The 18,269-nt window shown below is 40.5% G+C and overlaps 1 protein-coding gene across 1 annotated transcript in view; it reads left to right on the forward strand.

Moving 5' to 3' along the window:
- The window catches only part of notch1b (notch receptor 1b), a gene marked incomplete at its 5' end in the record, with an annotated part of 48,196 nt that overhangs the window by 3,434 nt on the left and 26,493 nt on the right, over positions 1 to 18,269 (forward strand). The window contains 7 exon segments of the mRNA XM_014024005.1: positions 11,954 to 12,216; positions 12,345 to 12,683; positions 14,428 to 14,550; positions 14,665 to 14,898; positions 15,686 to 15,841; positions 16,179 to 16,364; positions 17,282 to 17,395. Of these exon segments, the coding sequence (XP_013879459.1) occupies positions 11,954 to 12,216; positions 12,345 to 12,683; positions 14,428 to 14,550; positions 14,665 to 14,898; positions 15,686 to 15,841; positions 16,179 to 16,364; positions 17,282 to 17,395 (1,415 nt within the window).

The following is an 18,269-nucleotide window of genomic DNA, read 5'->3' on the forward strand; positions in this document are numbered from 1 at the left end:
GTTAGTATGAGGCATAAAGCCACTAAGTTTTTTTTATGCAATCTGGTTAATATGAGGCATAAAGCCACTAAGGTTAATTTTAGAGAAAGTGACATGGGCTACGATAAAGTAGACTGGACTTCGGCGGTAGCAGATTGCTGCATTCCAATATATATGGTACTGGTAACCCACTAGGGGGCACTGTCGGGACAGTCTGAAGCCATACTATGGGACTGATAACCTCTAGTGACGTCCATTTTATGGACTGATAACATCCGAACCRGCTGACCAAAATCCTACACTTAGGACCTGCTTATTTATTTTTTTCAAGTTTAAGCAAACAACGCCTCAGATAACAATCRAAGCCATTAATTCCTCGCTGGTATGTTTTCCTGCTACAGTACAGTATACATCAACCTGAATGAGAGTGAGCTCTTTTGTGTGTGGTTCTGGGCATTCTTCAATGGCACCTCTGTTTGCTCCAGTCAGATGAGTCTATCTTAACTCCCACTCATGCTCTCCACCACCCCCCTCACCTCCTTCTATGCACTTCTATTCAGAGTCAGGAAGCAGCCTCGGAGTGGCCTGAGGGAAGAAAAGGTGCCGTATCTGATCATATCATCACACAACGAGAAGCACATAGTGCAGCGCTTTTATATGGCCGCTGCCGCCAGTGTTGGGTTCCCTTTGGCGAGGTCTGCCTGTTGAGAGGCGGGTTCTGGCTGAAAGAAGGGACTTGGTGGTGGGGAACTTCAGAGACATTTGAGCCTCCCTGTTAGGCATGTGCCAAGACAAATCACATCAACTTTGATCGCAGTCAGTGACAGTCAGCATATGTGTGTGTGTGTGTGTGTGTGTGTGTGTGTGTGTGTGTGTGTGTGTGTGAAACAAAGACGCTTTACGTACTCCAAACCACACTTCCTCTGTTCTTTACTTTTCTTTTCTTCCAGCCAGACCACCTGTCCGTGGATTGTAGCATAACAACGATGAAGGTCATGCACTCRTGTACTGAGCAGCACGCTCTGTAATACCCATGATTACTTGTGGTTTTTGCCCATTCAGCTTCACACAAAAACAGATCAACTTCGTCTGCCAGGTGTGCCTTTTAGCTTTCAGTCACTCTCACTGCCGGGAACAAGCCACTCATAAAATATTTAAAAGAAGGGGTGTGACGTCTTTTTTGCAAAGTTAAGCAGAACGACAGATTGTACAGGCTGATACCAATCAAGGTATTTGAAATATGCAAAACCAGCACATTATCAGCAAACATTAAGATTTGAGTCCAAAACCTTAGACTCATAGTTGAACACCAGGGTGCAGCTGACCATTGGATTTGTGCATATGGACTTAAAGCCTAAAGTCAGTTTGTAGGTTTTTGCAGAGAATGAAGCAATTTTTTGAGTCAGACTGTGGCAGTCTTTGGTGACAATGCCGGTCCAGATGTTGAACTATTGATTTTAGCCACACTCAAAAATTTCACATAGTTCCTTCCATTAATCTTTGATTTGGAGCAGGTAAAAAGGCCACACTGAATATAGGCCTGTCATGATAACAAATTTTACTGGACGATAAATTGTCTCCGAAATTATTGCAATAAATGATAATATTGTTGGAGACCAGTTTAAACAAGTATAATGATATAACAACCCTGTTTACGGAAGTTTTCATTAAAATTTACATAGTGTAAAAAGAAAAAACAACTGTTGGAAATCCCAAGTCGTCAGAAAACTGAAGATGTTCCTCTGGATAAATGCCTGTTCATGGGCTTTCATGCTACAGAGGTTAAGAGGCCATGCACCTGACAAATACCTGACACCAGAATTCACTCCTSTCTATGCTAAGAAATAAAAAAGAGAAACATGAAGAAAACAAAAAAGCAGGCAAAGGAAAAATATTGTCTTCATTTAAATTTATCTTCCTCAGTTTAATTTATCATACGATTAATTGATTTATTGTTTATTGTGACAGGCCTAACTGAATGACAAACTTTCATGTTGTTTTAATTTTAGATAGTAAAGCTATCCAGGAACAATTTTCGGATGTTGATAATGTCAGATTTAATGTTTGGGTAGATGGTATCTCAGCAAGAAGGTGGCCAAGATCGAATCCTTGCCGGGGACTTTTCTGGTTAGAGTTTGCATGTTCTCTCCATGCATGCGTGGGTTTTCTCCAGGTCCTCTGGTTTCCTCCTACAGACCAAAAACATGACTGTTAGGCTAATTGGTAAGTTTAAATTGTCCCCAAGTGTGAGTAAGTGAGTGAATGGTTGTTTGTCTCGTTTGTCTTTATGTGTCCCTGTGTTAGACTTGTGACCTGTCCAGGGTGTACCCCATCCCACTGTGATCGCTAGATATGGGTACCAGTGACTCCCATGACCCTGAAAGGAGGAAGCGAGTTAAGATAATGTATAGATAGATAAACCCATAAAATACCAATCTTTACGTGTCCCTTTCATAGACTTATAGCCTGTCCAGGTTGTGCCCTACCTCTCGCACAATGACTGCTGGAGATAGGCACCATTTCCCCTCCACTACCCTGCATGGAAAAGTGTCATGTCATGTCAAATTTATTTACATAGCACATTAAAAGCAAGTATAAAACTGCACCAAAGTGCTGCACAGAGAGAACAACAATAATAAAAACAGAGTATCAAACACTACTTCAATTAAAAGCCAAAGAATAAAAATGAGTTTTAAGAAGCGATTTAAAAGTGTGTAAAAAATGGATGGATATACCATTATAGAGCCAAAATGTATCCATTGATCGACGTTACACACACTGGACAGTAAACACATGTTGGTAAGGTATAAAGATGTAAAAAGAGCCATTTGTTGCCAATAGGATGTAATGATGAGACTTTTTATGCTCTGGCTCAAAGTTGAAACATTCATTAACAACCTGAGGGTCCAGTGTCAGCTACACCTTCAGACACCCGGAAAGCCTTTAAGAGGTTCCCAGCCTCATAAAGCAAGTTGTGGCAGAAGTCATTAGAGCCGCTCTGACTCTCGAGGAACAATCACTCACACACTAAGTGTTTGGTCTCTGGGGGGAGCTTGTTCCTTCCCATGGGCCAAGTCCATAATGCTCCCAAATACACAGGGTCTAATGAAGTCTGCCAGATGTGGGCCAGTCAGGTCAGCTCTCCTGTACAATTACAGAGGAAGGAAATGAGTGATGAACATAAGAAGAGGGCAAGAGCTTGATGAGTCTCCTCGTAATTTTTCTAGCAAATTGGGATGCTGTGGTAACTTTGGCTTCAACACCACAACAAAAAACAGTTTTGTTTTTTTGTGCAAAATATTCTACTGAATACTTAATTTATTTCGCTAAATRTAAATAGAGTGATAGAAGCTAAATTTGAATATGCATTTGCAATGTGGGTTTTCTCCTCCCGTGGTGTTAGAGTTGACGCTGTGSTTGGCCACTAAACATGCTGGGAAAGCACAAGAGAGGGCAAGAAAGAGGGAGGAAAGGAGGAACGAGAGGCCCCCCTCTCCCCTTGGGCAAAGCTTTTAAAACAGATCAGACAAGACTAAAAAGGACTTAGCTGAGGCACAGAAGCAAACAGCCAGGAAATGAGAAGTAGTGGAGGTGAGGAGACAGGAGGGACAAGTAGAGGGGAAGTCAGATATACAAACACGCTCCACTAACCCATTTTAATTTGTGGCTGAAATCACCTAAAAAGAGACCACTGACAGAAAAAACACGGTTATGTGGAAGAAAACAAAGGTAGACAGTAAAGTAACTTGCATGGTTGCCATTGTGAGAAATGTGTTAAAATGTGTACCAGAAAAACAATTACTTTTTAAAGGGTGCTTTTATTTATGAGCTTATTTTTATGTTAACTCCTCAAATGGAGCCATGAGAGCAATAGTCTTTTCCAAAAGTGCCCATTGGCTAGTGGTGAGACTGTTGGAAATCTTGGGCTGCTGTTGATTTTTATTTTAAATGCTGTTTTGTATAAAGTACCACAAGGTGATACTTGAGTAAAAGTACAAGTATCTTACCAAAATTACTTTGGTAAAAGTTAAAGTCTCCTTTAGGAATATTTCTTGTGTAAAAGTCTTAAAGTATCTGATATTTTTTGTACTTAAATATTAAAAATAAAAGTGTTGATTTAAAATGAGGAGTTAGATTGTACGTAATGACATTTATTAAGAGGTGACCTCCCTCCAAAAAATGCAGAAATGACTATATTGTAATAAAATAATTAATTTATGTTAAATTTAGGATGAACTAGGCTAGCTGTTTCAGTTTATATACATATATCAAGGCTGCCCAAACCTTTTCCCCAAAACGAAAATCTATCTGCGGCCAAATGCCATAATATAATTCATGAAATACAAATACTTCTTAAGTACAGTCCTTTTATTTTAATGATTATGTACTTCTGGAGTGTGACATTATTTGTTTGTGTACAAACTAATGCAGTATCAGAATTTTATATATTTATATTTTTCATTCAACCACAATTAAATTAACTTGTTCTAGGAGGCACAATTAAATGGATAGTATTTATTTTTTACAATAACAAGCTGGAATGAAAACAAGCAAAAATGAAATAAAAGTAACAATGTTCTACTTCTTGTCTTTTTTTAATGTAAAGAGTAGAAAGTACAGATAATTGTGTAAAAATGTAAGAAGTAGAAGTAAAAAGTAGGCTTAAAAAGGAATTACTCAAGTAAAGTACAGATACCCAAAAATTATACTTAAGTGCAGTAACAAAGTATTTGTACTTAATTACTTTACAATTCTGTTTAAATGTTATATCAAAGTGTTTGTTTGGAAGATTTCATACCTCTTATTGAACAACTCAGCTCAGCATAATTTGTCCCCTTCGTCCGCTATGGAATACCTCACATGGGCCTTTCACAATAAAAAATTTTCTGGACAATAAATTGTCTTAGAAATTATCGTGATAAATGATAATATTATTTGGAGACCAATTTAAACCAGTAAACCCCCACCTCAGCCCAGCTCTTATGAAGCTTACAGAAATGAATGAAATGTATGCATGTAAAAAATGTTACAAACTGACCTGGAGCAGAGATTTGGAAAAGACTACAACAAATGCTACTGAAGCTGTCAAATGGCTAATCTTTCCAAGCCAGCGCAATTTATTCTGTATGTGTCCTCTTCCTCTGGCTTTATAAAATAATCGCGGTCACCCTTACGCTGCTTAGAAAGTATATGGAAGTTTACAAAATTTACGTAGTGTAAAAAAACACCAAAAAACTCTGCCTTGAGGGCACTCTGAGGTGTCGACAGCTGAAAGAAGGTGTTGGAAAACTGAAGACACTCCTAGCTAAGTATTTGTTCATGAAGCTCTAATGCTACAGAGTTACCGTACGCCAGACAAATATCTGAAGCCAGAGTTCCCTCTTCCTTACGTTAAGCAGGCAAATGAAAATTATCAAGCACATTTTATATTATTGACTACATTATTATTATTGACTTGATTTGAATTTATTGTGCGATTAATTGTGCGATTGACATTTTTGCTTATTCAAGCCTACCCCACACAGCTTTTTCTTCTTTTAATGGTGTTTATTTGACAGCTAGCAAACAACTGTGGTGTATTATTCCCATCAATTTGTAAGGAGTGTGGATWAAGACAATCCAATCCAAAGAAATACCTCCACACTGCTGAGGTGTCTCCTCCTTTACCTCCTCAATATTTAACTGAGAGGAAAACGTCTTACTCTCATGAAGGAGTATTGGGTATTGCTATTTCGTTGCGTCCCTATTTTTTACAGTGTTTTTAGATCAACAAAAAACTTCTTTGCCCCTTCTTTTACTAAATTAAGTTAATGAAATGCTCTTGAAATGGCCTCATGTGTAACGRCATCACTGTCAAATTAAAATAGAATCCACAAGTACTGTATTTATTCATGTATAATATGATCTCGAGTATAATATGATCATAATTATTTGAGATTAAAAAGCACAAAAAAATCTAATCATCAATAGCCTGTGTATAATACTACCCACCACATGGATGATTTTTAGGTTAAATTTCTAGTATTATACATGAAAAACTTCTAGTATTATACAGGAATAAATACAGTAAGTAATTGTTTTGCATTTTCGACTGTAAAATAATGTAATGACGAATATTCATAATGTTATTGACGGAGTAGAACCAGACAGAGATTTTGTGTCTCATAGAGCTTTACATGGCTCAATAATTGAATAAATGGACAACCTAATTCACTAAGCTTCTTAAAAAGCATTGAGAGCGATCCCCGTGCAGCTGTCTGAATCTGTGTTACCCACTCTGGACTTTTATTTGTGTACAGTTCACACATGTGTAGCCCACATAGTGCACGTCTCCATCTGTTTGTGAACTCAGGAAGGTGGCAGATGGCAGGTTGGTCCAACACTGTAAGGAAAACCCCTTCAGAGTGACGCCTGGCCGAAGGTCAGATGTCACCACAACATCTGCTGCCGGCTCGAGCCACGGACCTGTTGCCACGGGTGAATTTGAAGAGAAGTCGATCCAGAAGTGAGCGCCGAGCAGAACAATAAGTGGTACCGGGCCAGGGATGACAGAAAGGATAATGACAGTATCGGCCTTACCGCAGAGATAATTCCACTGCTGTACTGCAGTTATACGATACCTCCCAAACACCTGATATTTGCTCAGCTTCTGATTTTCGCCCTTCTTTTCATGTCAGCTTTATTTACCTTTCCAGCGGCCCAGTTTACCTGCTGCTGTTGAGATTACCCTGCTCTCCAGGACAGATTTCTCTTGTTGAAGCAGCTGCTTTGCTCTGTTTGCTTTGAACACAGAAAAGTCTCCATAAAGGAGTGACTGAATATCTTTTGTCTCACACACCTATTTTATACATTCAAGACCTTATCAGGGCAGTTGATTCGATGCCTGTAAAAGCCTTTTTTTGTGCCAAATGTGGTTTTGACAGGGTATTGTCAAGTTAAAGAGCAAACTGTTAGCATTCTTTGCTCAGCGTGTGCTACAGTTGACACTGTTAGCACCTCAGCTGGACTGTGTTTGGATAGAGAGTTCGTGTGATTCGAGGCTCTATCTGTTTGTCTTCTAGGCCTTGGTGTGAGACGCTGGGGCAAATACCACTTTTAAATTGTAAAGTGTGGCTGCCAGTGAGCCTCTCTTGAGGTTAAAAATCAGGCCAGGAGACTCCTTTTGAACCGGCTGCCCCATTCTGCCTTTCACCCAACCAAACCTGTTCCACTCTCTTTTCTTTCAGACTCGTTTCTTTGTCCCATTCCTTGTGTGTCTGTTGTGGATTTTGAGCTTTTGCTTTTTTTTATGGCCACAAACATAAAAAAGTAGAAAATCCACTTGGAGCTACTTGGAAGAAAGCTTCAGGGGAGGGAAAAGTGGTCAGTGGAGAGTTATAAAGTTGACCACGGTGTCTCACGAATGAAAAGAGGCGCTCTAGCAGCGGAGTGGGTTGATTTTGGAGGGAAAGGAGGCTCGCAGAGAAGAAGGGGTGGATGCCRGCAACTGTTCAAAGAAAGGAAGTGGAACCAGCAATGAGAAAAAAAAGTAGTGGCGTAGTTTAGGAATGGAGGACGATCCAAAGGTTTTTTTTTTTTGAGGAGGCTGAGAGGAAAACGAGGATAGGAATGAGAGGAAAGAGGAGGTACAACAGCTGAATACGCCTGGCCCGTGGTCAGCTCTGAATGAGGAGGGGGAACAATAGCCTCACTTATCGCTCATCCTTCTTTCTCCTCGTCTTGCTCCTCATTTTTCTGTACAGAAACAGAGGGCGGCCTTTCACTTTTTCACTTTCACTTGGCAAAWTTTTTTTTTATCCAAATCAATGTGTGATCTAAGCCTGAAAATGTTAGAAAAACAGTATTTTTTAAAAGTTTTTTGCAGCTTTACAGAATTTACTTCTGCAGACAGATCTGGTTCAGTCTGTTCCTAAGTTTTTAGGAACCCTTTTTTTTTTTGCAGTGTGAAGTTTCTTCCTGTCTCCTGGCTCTTTTTAGACTCGTAGCAGAATAGGGATGGATGGAGGAAGGAGGCAGAGTGGTGGTGTTAAGGGAGATGGGGGGAGGGTGTGTGTGTGTGTGTGTGTGTGTGTGTGTGTGTGTGTGTGTGTGTGTGNGTGTGTGTGTGTGTGTGTGTGTGTGTGTGTGTGTGTGTGTGCTGGCTGGCCGGGGCAGCAGCTGCTGTCTCCTCATTAACATGCGCACCTGCTCCCTGCGGCCTTTTTCCAGCGAGCTCGTGTGGCGCCTCACGACTCCAGCACCCGCCACCGCTAGGGCTTAGCTGGGCTGGCCTCCGTCTCACCCCATAAACAATCCCACCTACCCCCTCCTCCAAAAAAAAAAAAACAAAAAAAAACACATGCCTTCACTGACCTCCATGGGACAGGGTAGAGATGACTGGAAAAAATGTCAAAGATTTCACATTAATATTCAAAGTCGAGTGACGTTTTTTACTGTGTTAGTTGATTTGTTAGTACACAGAACACAGATTTAAAAAACATATTGCATCGTGGMTAATAATTTGCAACTTTAATAAACAGTATTTTTAAAGTATGTGCATCAAAATGGTCCATGATCTCATTCCAAATCATTTTAGCAAGTTGTATATGTAATTCAGTCTGATAAACGAATAAATAGTACGTCAATCTCACTGATTTTGTCATGACTCCACTGTTAAGTAATCCGCATTAAATTGTAAAAACAATTAACATCAAATCTCAATCGTCCAGTGAGAATCTCATATATTGATATTGGAAATTTCCATGCTTCATCTAAAGCCATTTCCAACAACAGCAGCTTGTGAAGTTATTTRGAGCTTTTTGTTGCATCAGTATAACTAAAATAAAAAAGCTTAGGGAGTGAGGACATTTGGATCCTTTGGTTTTGCAGTTATTGACCTTTTTACTCCTCTGCACGTTTGAGCAAGAAAATAAACTGCATCGCTGCCCTCGATGATGCATTGTTGTGTGACAGAAAAGAGCTGTTTATATAAAAGGTATATATTAAATATTCAGTTTAGTTTTACACTGATGATATGTGGTTATTCTTAGTTGCTGTGCAGCCCTGTAATTAAAGCTGAATGTAATATTTGGTCAGTTCAAATGGATTCTGTTTGTATTTTTTTCCATAAGTGTGTTTGGGAGGACTTTATCTTGTCTAAATTATCCAGAATTCACTGTAGAAATTTTGCAGATTAAAAAGTTGTAACAATTGTTTGGTTCTTAAATGACTTGAGTTACTTTTGCATAAAGTTTGACACACTTGACTTTCTTATTGTTATCAGTGCAAGAGGATAAGGATACACAGCCAAGGTACAACGTTTTGCTCTCATGCTGCTCCGCCACCACTCTCTGCTACTGTTTTTGTAGCAGGCGGCCTAGCATGTGATGTTTTCTTTTCCTCGTCACAGTTCGAAGACTGTGTAATCCCCTGAGAGGGGGACCCTGTCTAAACACACGCCTGTCCCTGCAGAGGCGCCACAGCGCGACCCTCACACACACAAACAAGCTGGACACCCTGGGAACGTTTGGGGACCTGGTCCTGCCAGCCCCTCGGGGCAAACAGACCCGCTGGCTTTGATCAGGTATTTTCGAGTGCCTCTGAGTTTCGATGGTGTGGGAAGGCCAGTTTGTCAGTGGCAAAATGTTTTTAAAGAAAACCAGTGTTTGATAAGTTGTTGTTTAAAAAAATTTGGAGAAATGATTCACGACAGAGGTTTCAGTATAGTCTCCTCTGTTTCATCTCTTGTCTGATGCTGGAGTAAATCCTCTCTGGGGAGGAAAGAGCGAGAGCGCTGAGGTGGTGGCACTGTGCTTTGAAGTTGCCATATTGTTGGCTTGCAGCTCAGACGCTGTAGCAGAAATGCCGCCTTGTCTTCAGGATGGATGAGTGCTGACAAAAGGGTCAAAGTGAGCGCATTTCAGCTCAGAGAGCTGCTGGAGGTTGGCTCTCTACCAGATCATGTGAGATTTCATGATACTGCATGAGATCCCACAATTCCAACTCTGTCATTTCTAAAGACCAGATAATCTTTCAAAACATTTCTAAAGTGCAATTTTAGATTGGGCCGCTGAGATGTGAGCGTTTCATTGGAAAGTTTAGCTGAATGACAATAGCATGCATGCAACTGTGCAAAGTTTCTGTATCATCTTTCTGTGTGTGTGTGTGTGTGTGTGTGTGTGTGTGTGTGTGTGTGTGTGTGTGTGTGTGTGGTTACTCATGCTGGCTTTAGGTGTGTGTGGCCCTTTTGTCGAGCCGTGTGCGTCCTCAGGGGACGAGCCCTCAGCTCCGCTCATTGTAATTGTAAATGTGTGAATCTGTGATCTGAGGCGCCTCTCTCTGCAGGCATTTGTTCGCTGGGGTCCGACCAGCATTTATGACTCAAACACAACCTGTGAGAAACATCCCAGGAGTTTTGCCCCCCCACCAACCCCCGTTTGTTTGGATCACTCCGTTTTACAACCTCCAACACATTGTTCACAGGGGGTGAAGGGAGGTGGGGTGGGGGGTAACGGAGACGGATGTGCCTTTTAAAGCATAGTTTCTCATGGCCGTGTTTTAAAAGCTGCAACCCTTTTCGCGAAAGTAGCTGATTTATAAGCACAGTTGTACACAAAGGAGGAATCTTTTTGTTATTATCTGGTTAATGCTTGACTGGATGGATATTGATAGTGTTTGGAAAATCCTTTTGATCAGTCAAACTCTTTTTATGCTAATTTAAACAAGATCATTTAAAGAAGGCTTATTAGCTGAACAAAAGGTTAAAAATGGTCCTTCATAACTGCATATTTTTAAGGACTTTTTATATTTTCTCAATTTTAGGAATGTTCTACAACTCCTTGGAGGCGTATTTTGTAAAATCTACTTTTTTGAGCTTTATACTATAATACCATTCCCTCATGAGAAAGAAAGAAAGAAAGAAAGAAAGAAAGAAAGAAAGAAAGAAAGAAAGAAAGAAAGAAAGAAAGAAAGAAAGAAAGAAAGAGAAAAAATAAAAAATATCTAGAGTATTGCTTTGACTCTGTCATGCATGTTTGAAAAATCCTTGACTCTTATGTGGGAGCTATGTGGAGCTGCCTAAACTCTTGCTTGTACAAAGCACCACCTATTTTTACAAAGCTCCTCCCYGTAGCTCAACTAAGCTCCTGCCCCACCTAGCACCCCTCCCAACTGAAGCATTTTTGTGAAGACKTGCTGAAGTGGGAGTGTCAGAAACAGTAGGAGGTTCTTAAAGAGACAGAGGCCAATTTCAAGGTGTTTAGATAGACCATGATGCAAAGTCTAAGTTATTTTTGATGTATACAGTGTTTTCCTAACAACTGAAGGTAACATAGTTATTTGATTGTGGTGGAACTGAACTATGCGCCTGGAAAATACATAATTCTCCCCCCAAAAGAAGTTTATTTCATATAAACCTATACAATTCAAACCAAGTTAGGTTTAATGCTTTTACTGTGTGTGTAAACATGAGCAAATGTGTTCTGCTAATATCTTGCTTCCTGTTCACTATTAGGTATTTGGATTGTGCTTAAATACTTGTTGTCTTGATATAAATAGAAAGAAGCCATTAAGAAGCTTCATCTGCCAAACTAAGCTGCTTCCTCAGCATACCTTCTGCATCATGTCCTTCCTTCTCTGGACATTAGCTGCTCTGCTGCCTCCTCCCTCAAAGTTAAACCATGAGAGTGAATCACCCGATAAAATGATCATGTTTTAACAACAATTAATGGCACAGTCAATAGCTTGTTGACTAATCGTTCTGCTGAGACTCGTCTTAAAGTTAGGTGGTTTCAACATTAAAACTCAGACAGTTAAACACTGCAGAATAATGTGTTGACATTTGAGCAGTAATGTTAAAGGAAAACTTGTGTGATAAAATTTTTAGATAACAATTTTAGATGTCCATAATGTCTGTTTCTCTGACCTTTCTAATCTTGAATCCATATTGTTGTGCAGTTTAAACGTTTTCACTGACCACCCATCTTGCTTTGTCCAGGTGCCAGGATGGATTTGTAGGAAGCAGGTGCCAGTTTCATGACCCGTGCAACAACTTGCCATGCATGAATGGCGGCACTTGTCGTGCTGTCTCCAAGGGGAACACAGTGGACTTTAACTGCACCTGCAGAGTGGGCTACACTGACCGCCGCTGCATGACGCCTTACAACATTGCCTGCCTCAGCTCACCRTGTCGAAACGGGGGCACCTGTGAGCCGGAGGGTCTCCAGACGTACAAGTGCCGCTGCCCACCTGGATGGTCAGGTAACGGGACAATGATTTATCTGGCTTATTATTTTTTTTATAAAGAGTCACTCTGAAGTTGTTAGACACTAATTTTGATTACTTTAAGATTGGAAATAAGAAGACGATTGACCTGTCTGTGCCCTCAGGTAAAGACTGCACAAAAGCTGACCCATGTGCCTCAAATCCGTGTGCCAACGGCGGGCACTGCTCTTCGTTAGGGTCCAGATTCGTTTGCACATGCACGCCCTTCTATTTTGGACAAACCTGCAAACAGGACGTCAACGAGTGCGGCAAGAGCCCTCAGCTCTGTAAAAACGGTGGCTCATGTATCAACGAGGTCGGCAGCTACCGATGTCAGTGCCCACCAGAGTACACGGGGAAGCACTGCGACAGCCGTTACCTTCCCTGCAACCCGTCGCCCTGCATGAACGGAGGAACCTGCATCCAGAAAGGAGAGACCAACTACGAATGCTCTTGTGTGCCAGGTAACATAAATGTTATTATACTGAAAATCATGCTTGAGGGGTCATTTCAAGTGTTGGTTATAAGGGCTCAATATCCAACCCAATGTCACTCCCAAGTCGTCACATAATGACACTTTTCCAAGGTTCCCTCTGCGTCTGATTTTGACACGTCGGGTACCCCACTCACATCAGTGACCAGATGAGGCAGAAACCATTGTCATAATTTCAGAAAGTGTAGAAAATGCACAAAAAATAACTGTCCCAAAGCCTAAAATTATCTTTATTAGCTCTAGACATCCTGCCCCTGACCCTAGTATCTAAAATTAAACATCAACCCTGATCCCTAAAATTAACCATTTTTAGAAAGTGTAGGAAATTCACGTCAACTACATGTCCCAAACCCTAAAATTACCTAGTATTTGCCCCAGACGTCCTATCCCTCAACCTACTACCTAAAATTAACCATGAACCCTGATCCCTAATATTAACCAYGGACCCCAACTCAAAGACCCCTATATTTTGCGTCCCAACGCTTCAAAACCAGACGCTGAGGGAACACGGAAATGCCTGGTGTGTCAATAACTGATGCGACGGGGGTACCCGACGTGTCAAAATAAGACGCAGAGGGAACCTTGGAAAAGCGTCAATAKGTGAGGAGTCAGTAGTGAGAATGTGTTATAATATCATCTTCAGTATATTTTTCACCTCTATTTATGCTTTTTATTGAATCAGAGCAGGAGAGTCAAAGTTAGATAAAACATTAGAGGCCTTCAGATGTGAGACAAAGGTGCTGTTATCAGTAATAATTCTAATAAAGATCTTGCAGGATTATTTGATTTCTAAACCAGCATCCTTGCTGGTGGAGCAATGATGTCATTTAAGGCTCGGCTTTTCCTGCTTATGTTGTGTTCCCTGTGTGTGTACAGACGTGTGTGTTTGTGCTTTGGTGTGTATTGTGTGTGAACAAAGTGGAGCAGGAAGGCATCGGGGGCTTATCGTAAGGAAATGGTTAAAGGACAACATCCGTTTCACATGGTGGACCGAAGGAAAGCTTCTGAAACTAAAGTCCTTCTTAACACCCTGTCGCGCCAAACTGCCAAACTTTTTCCTTGTTTGTTTGTTTCTGATGTTTTTTCTGTTGACTTTAGTTATACATTCATATTCCTATTTTAAAACACGTAAAAGTGACTTTCTAGGTTTTTAGTGTGTTTTACTGTTTATTTTGTATCCTCCTAGCCAGTGGAGCACGCTCCTCATGTTCTAACTCTTCTAATGTAAAATCTTCTGATTTAGAACACTAACAAAAAAGCAATTCTTAGTCTGTAAAAAAAACACTGAGCATCTCTGCTTTAATTGAAATAATAAGAGGATTAAAAACAGCTATTTTAGTTAAAAATCATTTTCAATATGATGTTTCAGATCTTGACCTCAACCATGAGGTTTTTCAGGAATATAAGTTTGTGAGAAATGACAGTTATGAATTGTACTGGTTTTGCTTTGCCTGTTATGTAACCCAACACACCACTTGTACAGTCCATTGGTTGATTCTTGTGCAACTGTAAAGCAGTGTGGGTGTTTTTTTCATGGCAGGGTTGCCACAGACCTCAGTAGGGTACAGCTGCCTTCTGTCATGGGAAGGAAAAGTCAGTTGACCACATTTAACTGAACCGACTGTGTGGATACATGAAAAAAAAGTCTTAGTAAAGCACAGGGAGTTAAATAAGTAGGAGCATCTTACTTATGTAAGGTTTCTTGTCGTTTGTAGGATTTACAGGAAAAAACTGCAACTACAACATTGATGACTGTCCGGGTCACGAGTGCCAGAATGGCGGCACGTGTGTGGATGGAGTCAACACCTACAACTGCCAGTGTAAACCAGAATTTACAGGTTCGCACAACACAAATTTCAATTATTAGCACTTTTAATTATTATTTTTCAAATACATAATAGTGTTTTGTCAGCAGTGCAGTTGGTGGAACAATAATCGTTGCTCCTCCACAGGTCAGCACTGCATGGACGATGTCGACGAGTGCCAGCTTATGCCCAACGCGTGCCAAAATGGCGGCACGTGCCACAACACATACGGCAGCTACCAGTGCGTGTGCGTGAACGGCTGGACCGGGGACGACTGCGGCGAAAACATCGACGACTGTCCCAGCGCCGCCTGCCACCAGGGGTCCACCTGTCACGACCGCATTGCATCTTTTTACTGCGAGTGTCCTCACGGCCGCACAGGTGGGTACTCGGTTTAGTGTTGATGGTTACGTTCACACTGCAGGCAAATGCGACCCAAATCAGATTTTTTTTGCCCTATGCGACACATATCTGATTTTTTATAACAGTCTGAATGTGACAAATACGATTTTTTTCAGTATGTGGTACTGAATCGGATACATATCTCGTTTTTCAAAGTGACTGCGGCGTGAACAGTAATGTCACATTCCATCTGACTTTTTCATCGGTGAGTTGGGGGTGAAGGATCGATAAGACACTAACCTCGAGTCACGCTGTTTAAATCTGTAGCTCCATGTGTTTACAGCTCCAAAACAGAACTCCAGTTGCTTCGTCTTTTAACTTTAATTTTCCATGTAGATAGTAACGTCCAGCCTCGGCCGCGGAGCGTTATCAATCCTAAAGTTACTCAATTGATACTTTATTTTCAGCTCGTTGCTTCGTTCCAACAATAAAATGCTTCACTGGAGCATCCTGGTCAGAGGCAGGTTCAGATATAAACACTGAACTAAACAAGCATGTCAGATAATTATTTATTCAGCTCTGAATGAATAACAACTTTAGATTCTACATACTAAAAGTAGCATCCGTCCCAGTGCCGTGTAGAGTTCACACTGGAGTTTGATGGAGGTTGGATTTAAATTGAATGTGAATGTGGTTTAAAAAATAAAATTAAAAAAATAAATAAATGTAATGTGAACGTTCACGCCAAAAAAATCTGATCTTTTCAAAAAATCTGAATTGAGCATTAAGACCTGCAGTAATGCCTACCTCTTGATTTCTGCCCCAGGTCTGCTCTGCCAGCTGAAGGACGCCTGCATCAGTAACCCGTGTCAGAGAGGCTCCAACTGTGACACCAATCCCGTGACTGGAAATCATTTCTGTAACTGCCCCCAAGGATACGTTGGTCCTTCCTGTGATCAGGATGTTGATGAGTGCTCATTAGGTAAAACAAAAATCACTCTGCATAACTTGCCAACACTTTGTCCAGTTGTAATTCTGAACTTTTGAAGACTTTCTCACTGTTCGTATCAGTGTACAAATTACAAGCTCATTCTCCCTGTTATTAAGAGTACTTTTGTGCACATAAACATACCCATGATTACAGCAAGTAATTTCCTCTGGGGTATTATTGTAATCACAAAAGTGAGTCCTGCTCTGCCAAACAACAATAAACCACCCAAATTATCTAATCTCAAAGACATTGTAATGACATCACAGATTTTTTTTACAGTAATCTTTTCTAAAGGTAGTTAAATTAAAGCCTTGGGTTGTTTTAACAGGGTCCAACCCGTGTGAGCATGCAGGAAAGTGCATAAACACCAAGGGTTCGTTTCAGTGCAAATGCCAGCAGGGTTACGTGGGGGCACGCTGCGAGGTGGACGTTAACGAGTGCTTGTCGTACCCGTGTCAGAACGAGGCCACCTGCCTGGACCAGATTGGAGAATTCCAGTGTATCTGCATGCCAGGTGAGAAGCTTTATTATAAGAACAAAAGTTATTTTCTCTTTTTATGACACAGTGTCATATTTAATTTTTTAAATTTTTTATTTATTTATAGATTTTATTTCATTCGTTGTTATTAAATATGTCTTTGGCTTTATATAATACTAAAATTGATTTTGCAATTTTAGTTCTTAAGTAGTTAATGTAGGGTTTCCATGTCAGATTTTCATCAATAATAATATAACCCAAAACCCTCACTTCACTAATCCTAGAAATTTCAGTGCCACCAATTGTAAATGAAACATCTACCTTTAATTTTCTTTTAATAAATATCATATAGTTGGTCTTGTCTAAATTAAGTGATAATTTATTTAACATGAACCATTTTTGTATTTTTACAAAATCTGATTGCATCATTGTAAATTTGTGATTTGGATCATTACCTGAACAAAAGAAAATAGTGTCGTCTGCAAAAAAGACACACCTGAAAAACTTTGACACATTTACCTAATCATTACCGTACAAAAGAAACAATTTTGGACCAAGCACAGCGCCCTGTGGGACACYGCAATTACATCAAAAACTGAACGTACGTCATTCATTTGTACAAATTGTTTCGTATTTGCTAAATAATTCGACACCCATTGCAAAGCCATGGTACAGTCAGCGGTAACGCATTGGAATTGCACAATATATAAAACTTTACGTACAACCGATTTAATGTTCTATTAGAAAACTTATAACTTAACTTAAACTTCTGTTTATTTTGAGCTTCTCTAGAAGGTAATTTCTCACCTTTGTGTATTCATATGGGCTTTTTGTTTAATATCTGTCAATTAAAGCAGTATATTGCTGCRGTGGGATTATCTTTCCTACTTTCAATTTTATTTTTTTCCTAACCAATCCATCTCCCTCTCGGTCCTTGCTTACTAATTGGCCAGGCTACGAGGGGAAGTTCTGTCAGATCGATACAGACGAGTGCGCCAGCGGCCCCTGCCTAAACAGCGGCAAGTGTATCGACAAGATCAACGCTTTCCACTGCCAGTGCCCCACAGGTGAGGCTGCCGTACCGCCGCAGAGGGGTTGGGGTGGGATGGGGGGGAGGTAGAGAGTGTGAGGCCAAGGGGGCCACGGAGGTCGATCTCTTTTCCGTCTGTCTCTACCTCGCTCCCTCGCTTCTCCTCTCAAACACAAACACACACAAACACCTCTCCGGACGAGCGCTAATCCCAGCCCTGAGGCAGGCTTACGCAGGCCCGGGCAGCAGTTGAAGAGGAGAGGCAAAAAAGAAAAAAAAATCTATAGGGAAAAGCTTGAGGAAGTTTGAACTTTTTTAACAAGTTTCTGATCCCTTTTGTCAAGTCTGATGATTGAGCAGAAACTTGTGAATCTAAGCAAGGTTCTGACTGAGATAAGGGAGAGGTTAAAACAGAACAAAGAGCTGCTACAGAACTCCTTAAAATTACATTTTATATCTTGGGTATTTGTTTAGCAGTTTTCCTGTAGTGAAGGTATGCAACTAGTGATTATTAGAGAGAAAAAAGGAGAGAAAAATGAAAAGATGTTTTTTTTGTTTTCAGTTCTTTTATTGGGATCGCTGAGGTGGAAATGATTCTTTTTTTTTTTCATTTGGAAATAGAAAAAAGAAAAGTCGGGCGGATCAAAGTCAGCCTTGGTGGAGAGAGGCTGGATTCCTCCTGTTGAGAGAAAAATAAAGGAAGATGAGAAAAAAACACAAAAAGAAAAAACATCTCAACAAGAAGGCTTTAGGATTAGTGGAAAAGAGTGAACAGAAGAGCTTAAAAAAACTGTGTGACACTGAGTGAGGAAGCAGCTCAAAGTGTTGGTGATGAAAGCGTGTATTTTTTTTTCACGTGTGTTTCACGTGTGTGTGTGTGTGTGTGTGTGTGTGTGTGTGTGTGTGTGTGT

The sequence above is a fragment of the Austrofundulus limnaeus genome, unplaced genomic scaffold (genome assembly GCF_001266775.1).
Source record: "Austrofundulus limnaeus strain Quisiro unplaced genomic scaffold, Austrofundulus_limnaeus-1.0 Scaffold403, whole genome shotgun sequence".
NCBI classification, from domain to species: Eukaryota; Metazoa; Chordata; class Actinopteri; order Cyprinodontiformes; family Rivulidae; genus Austrofundulus; species Austrofundulus limnaeus.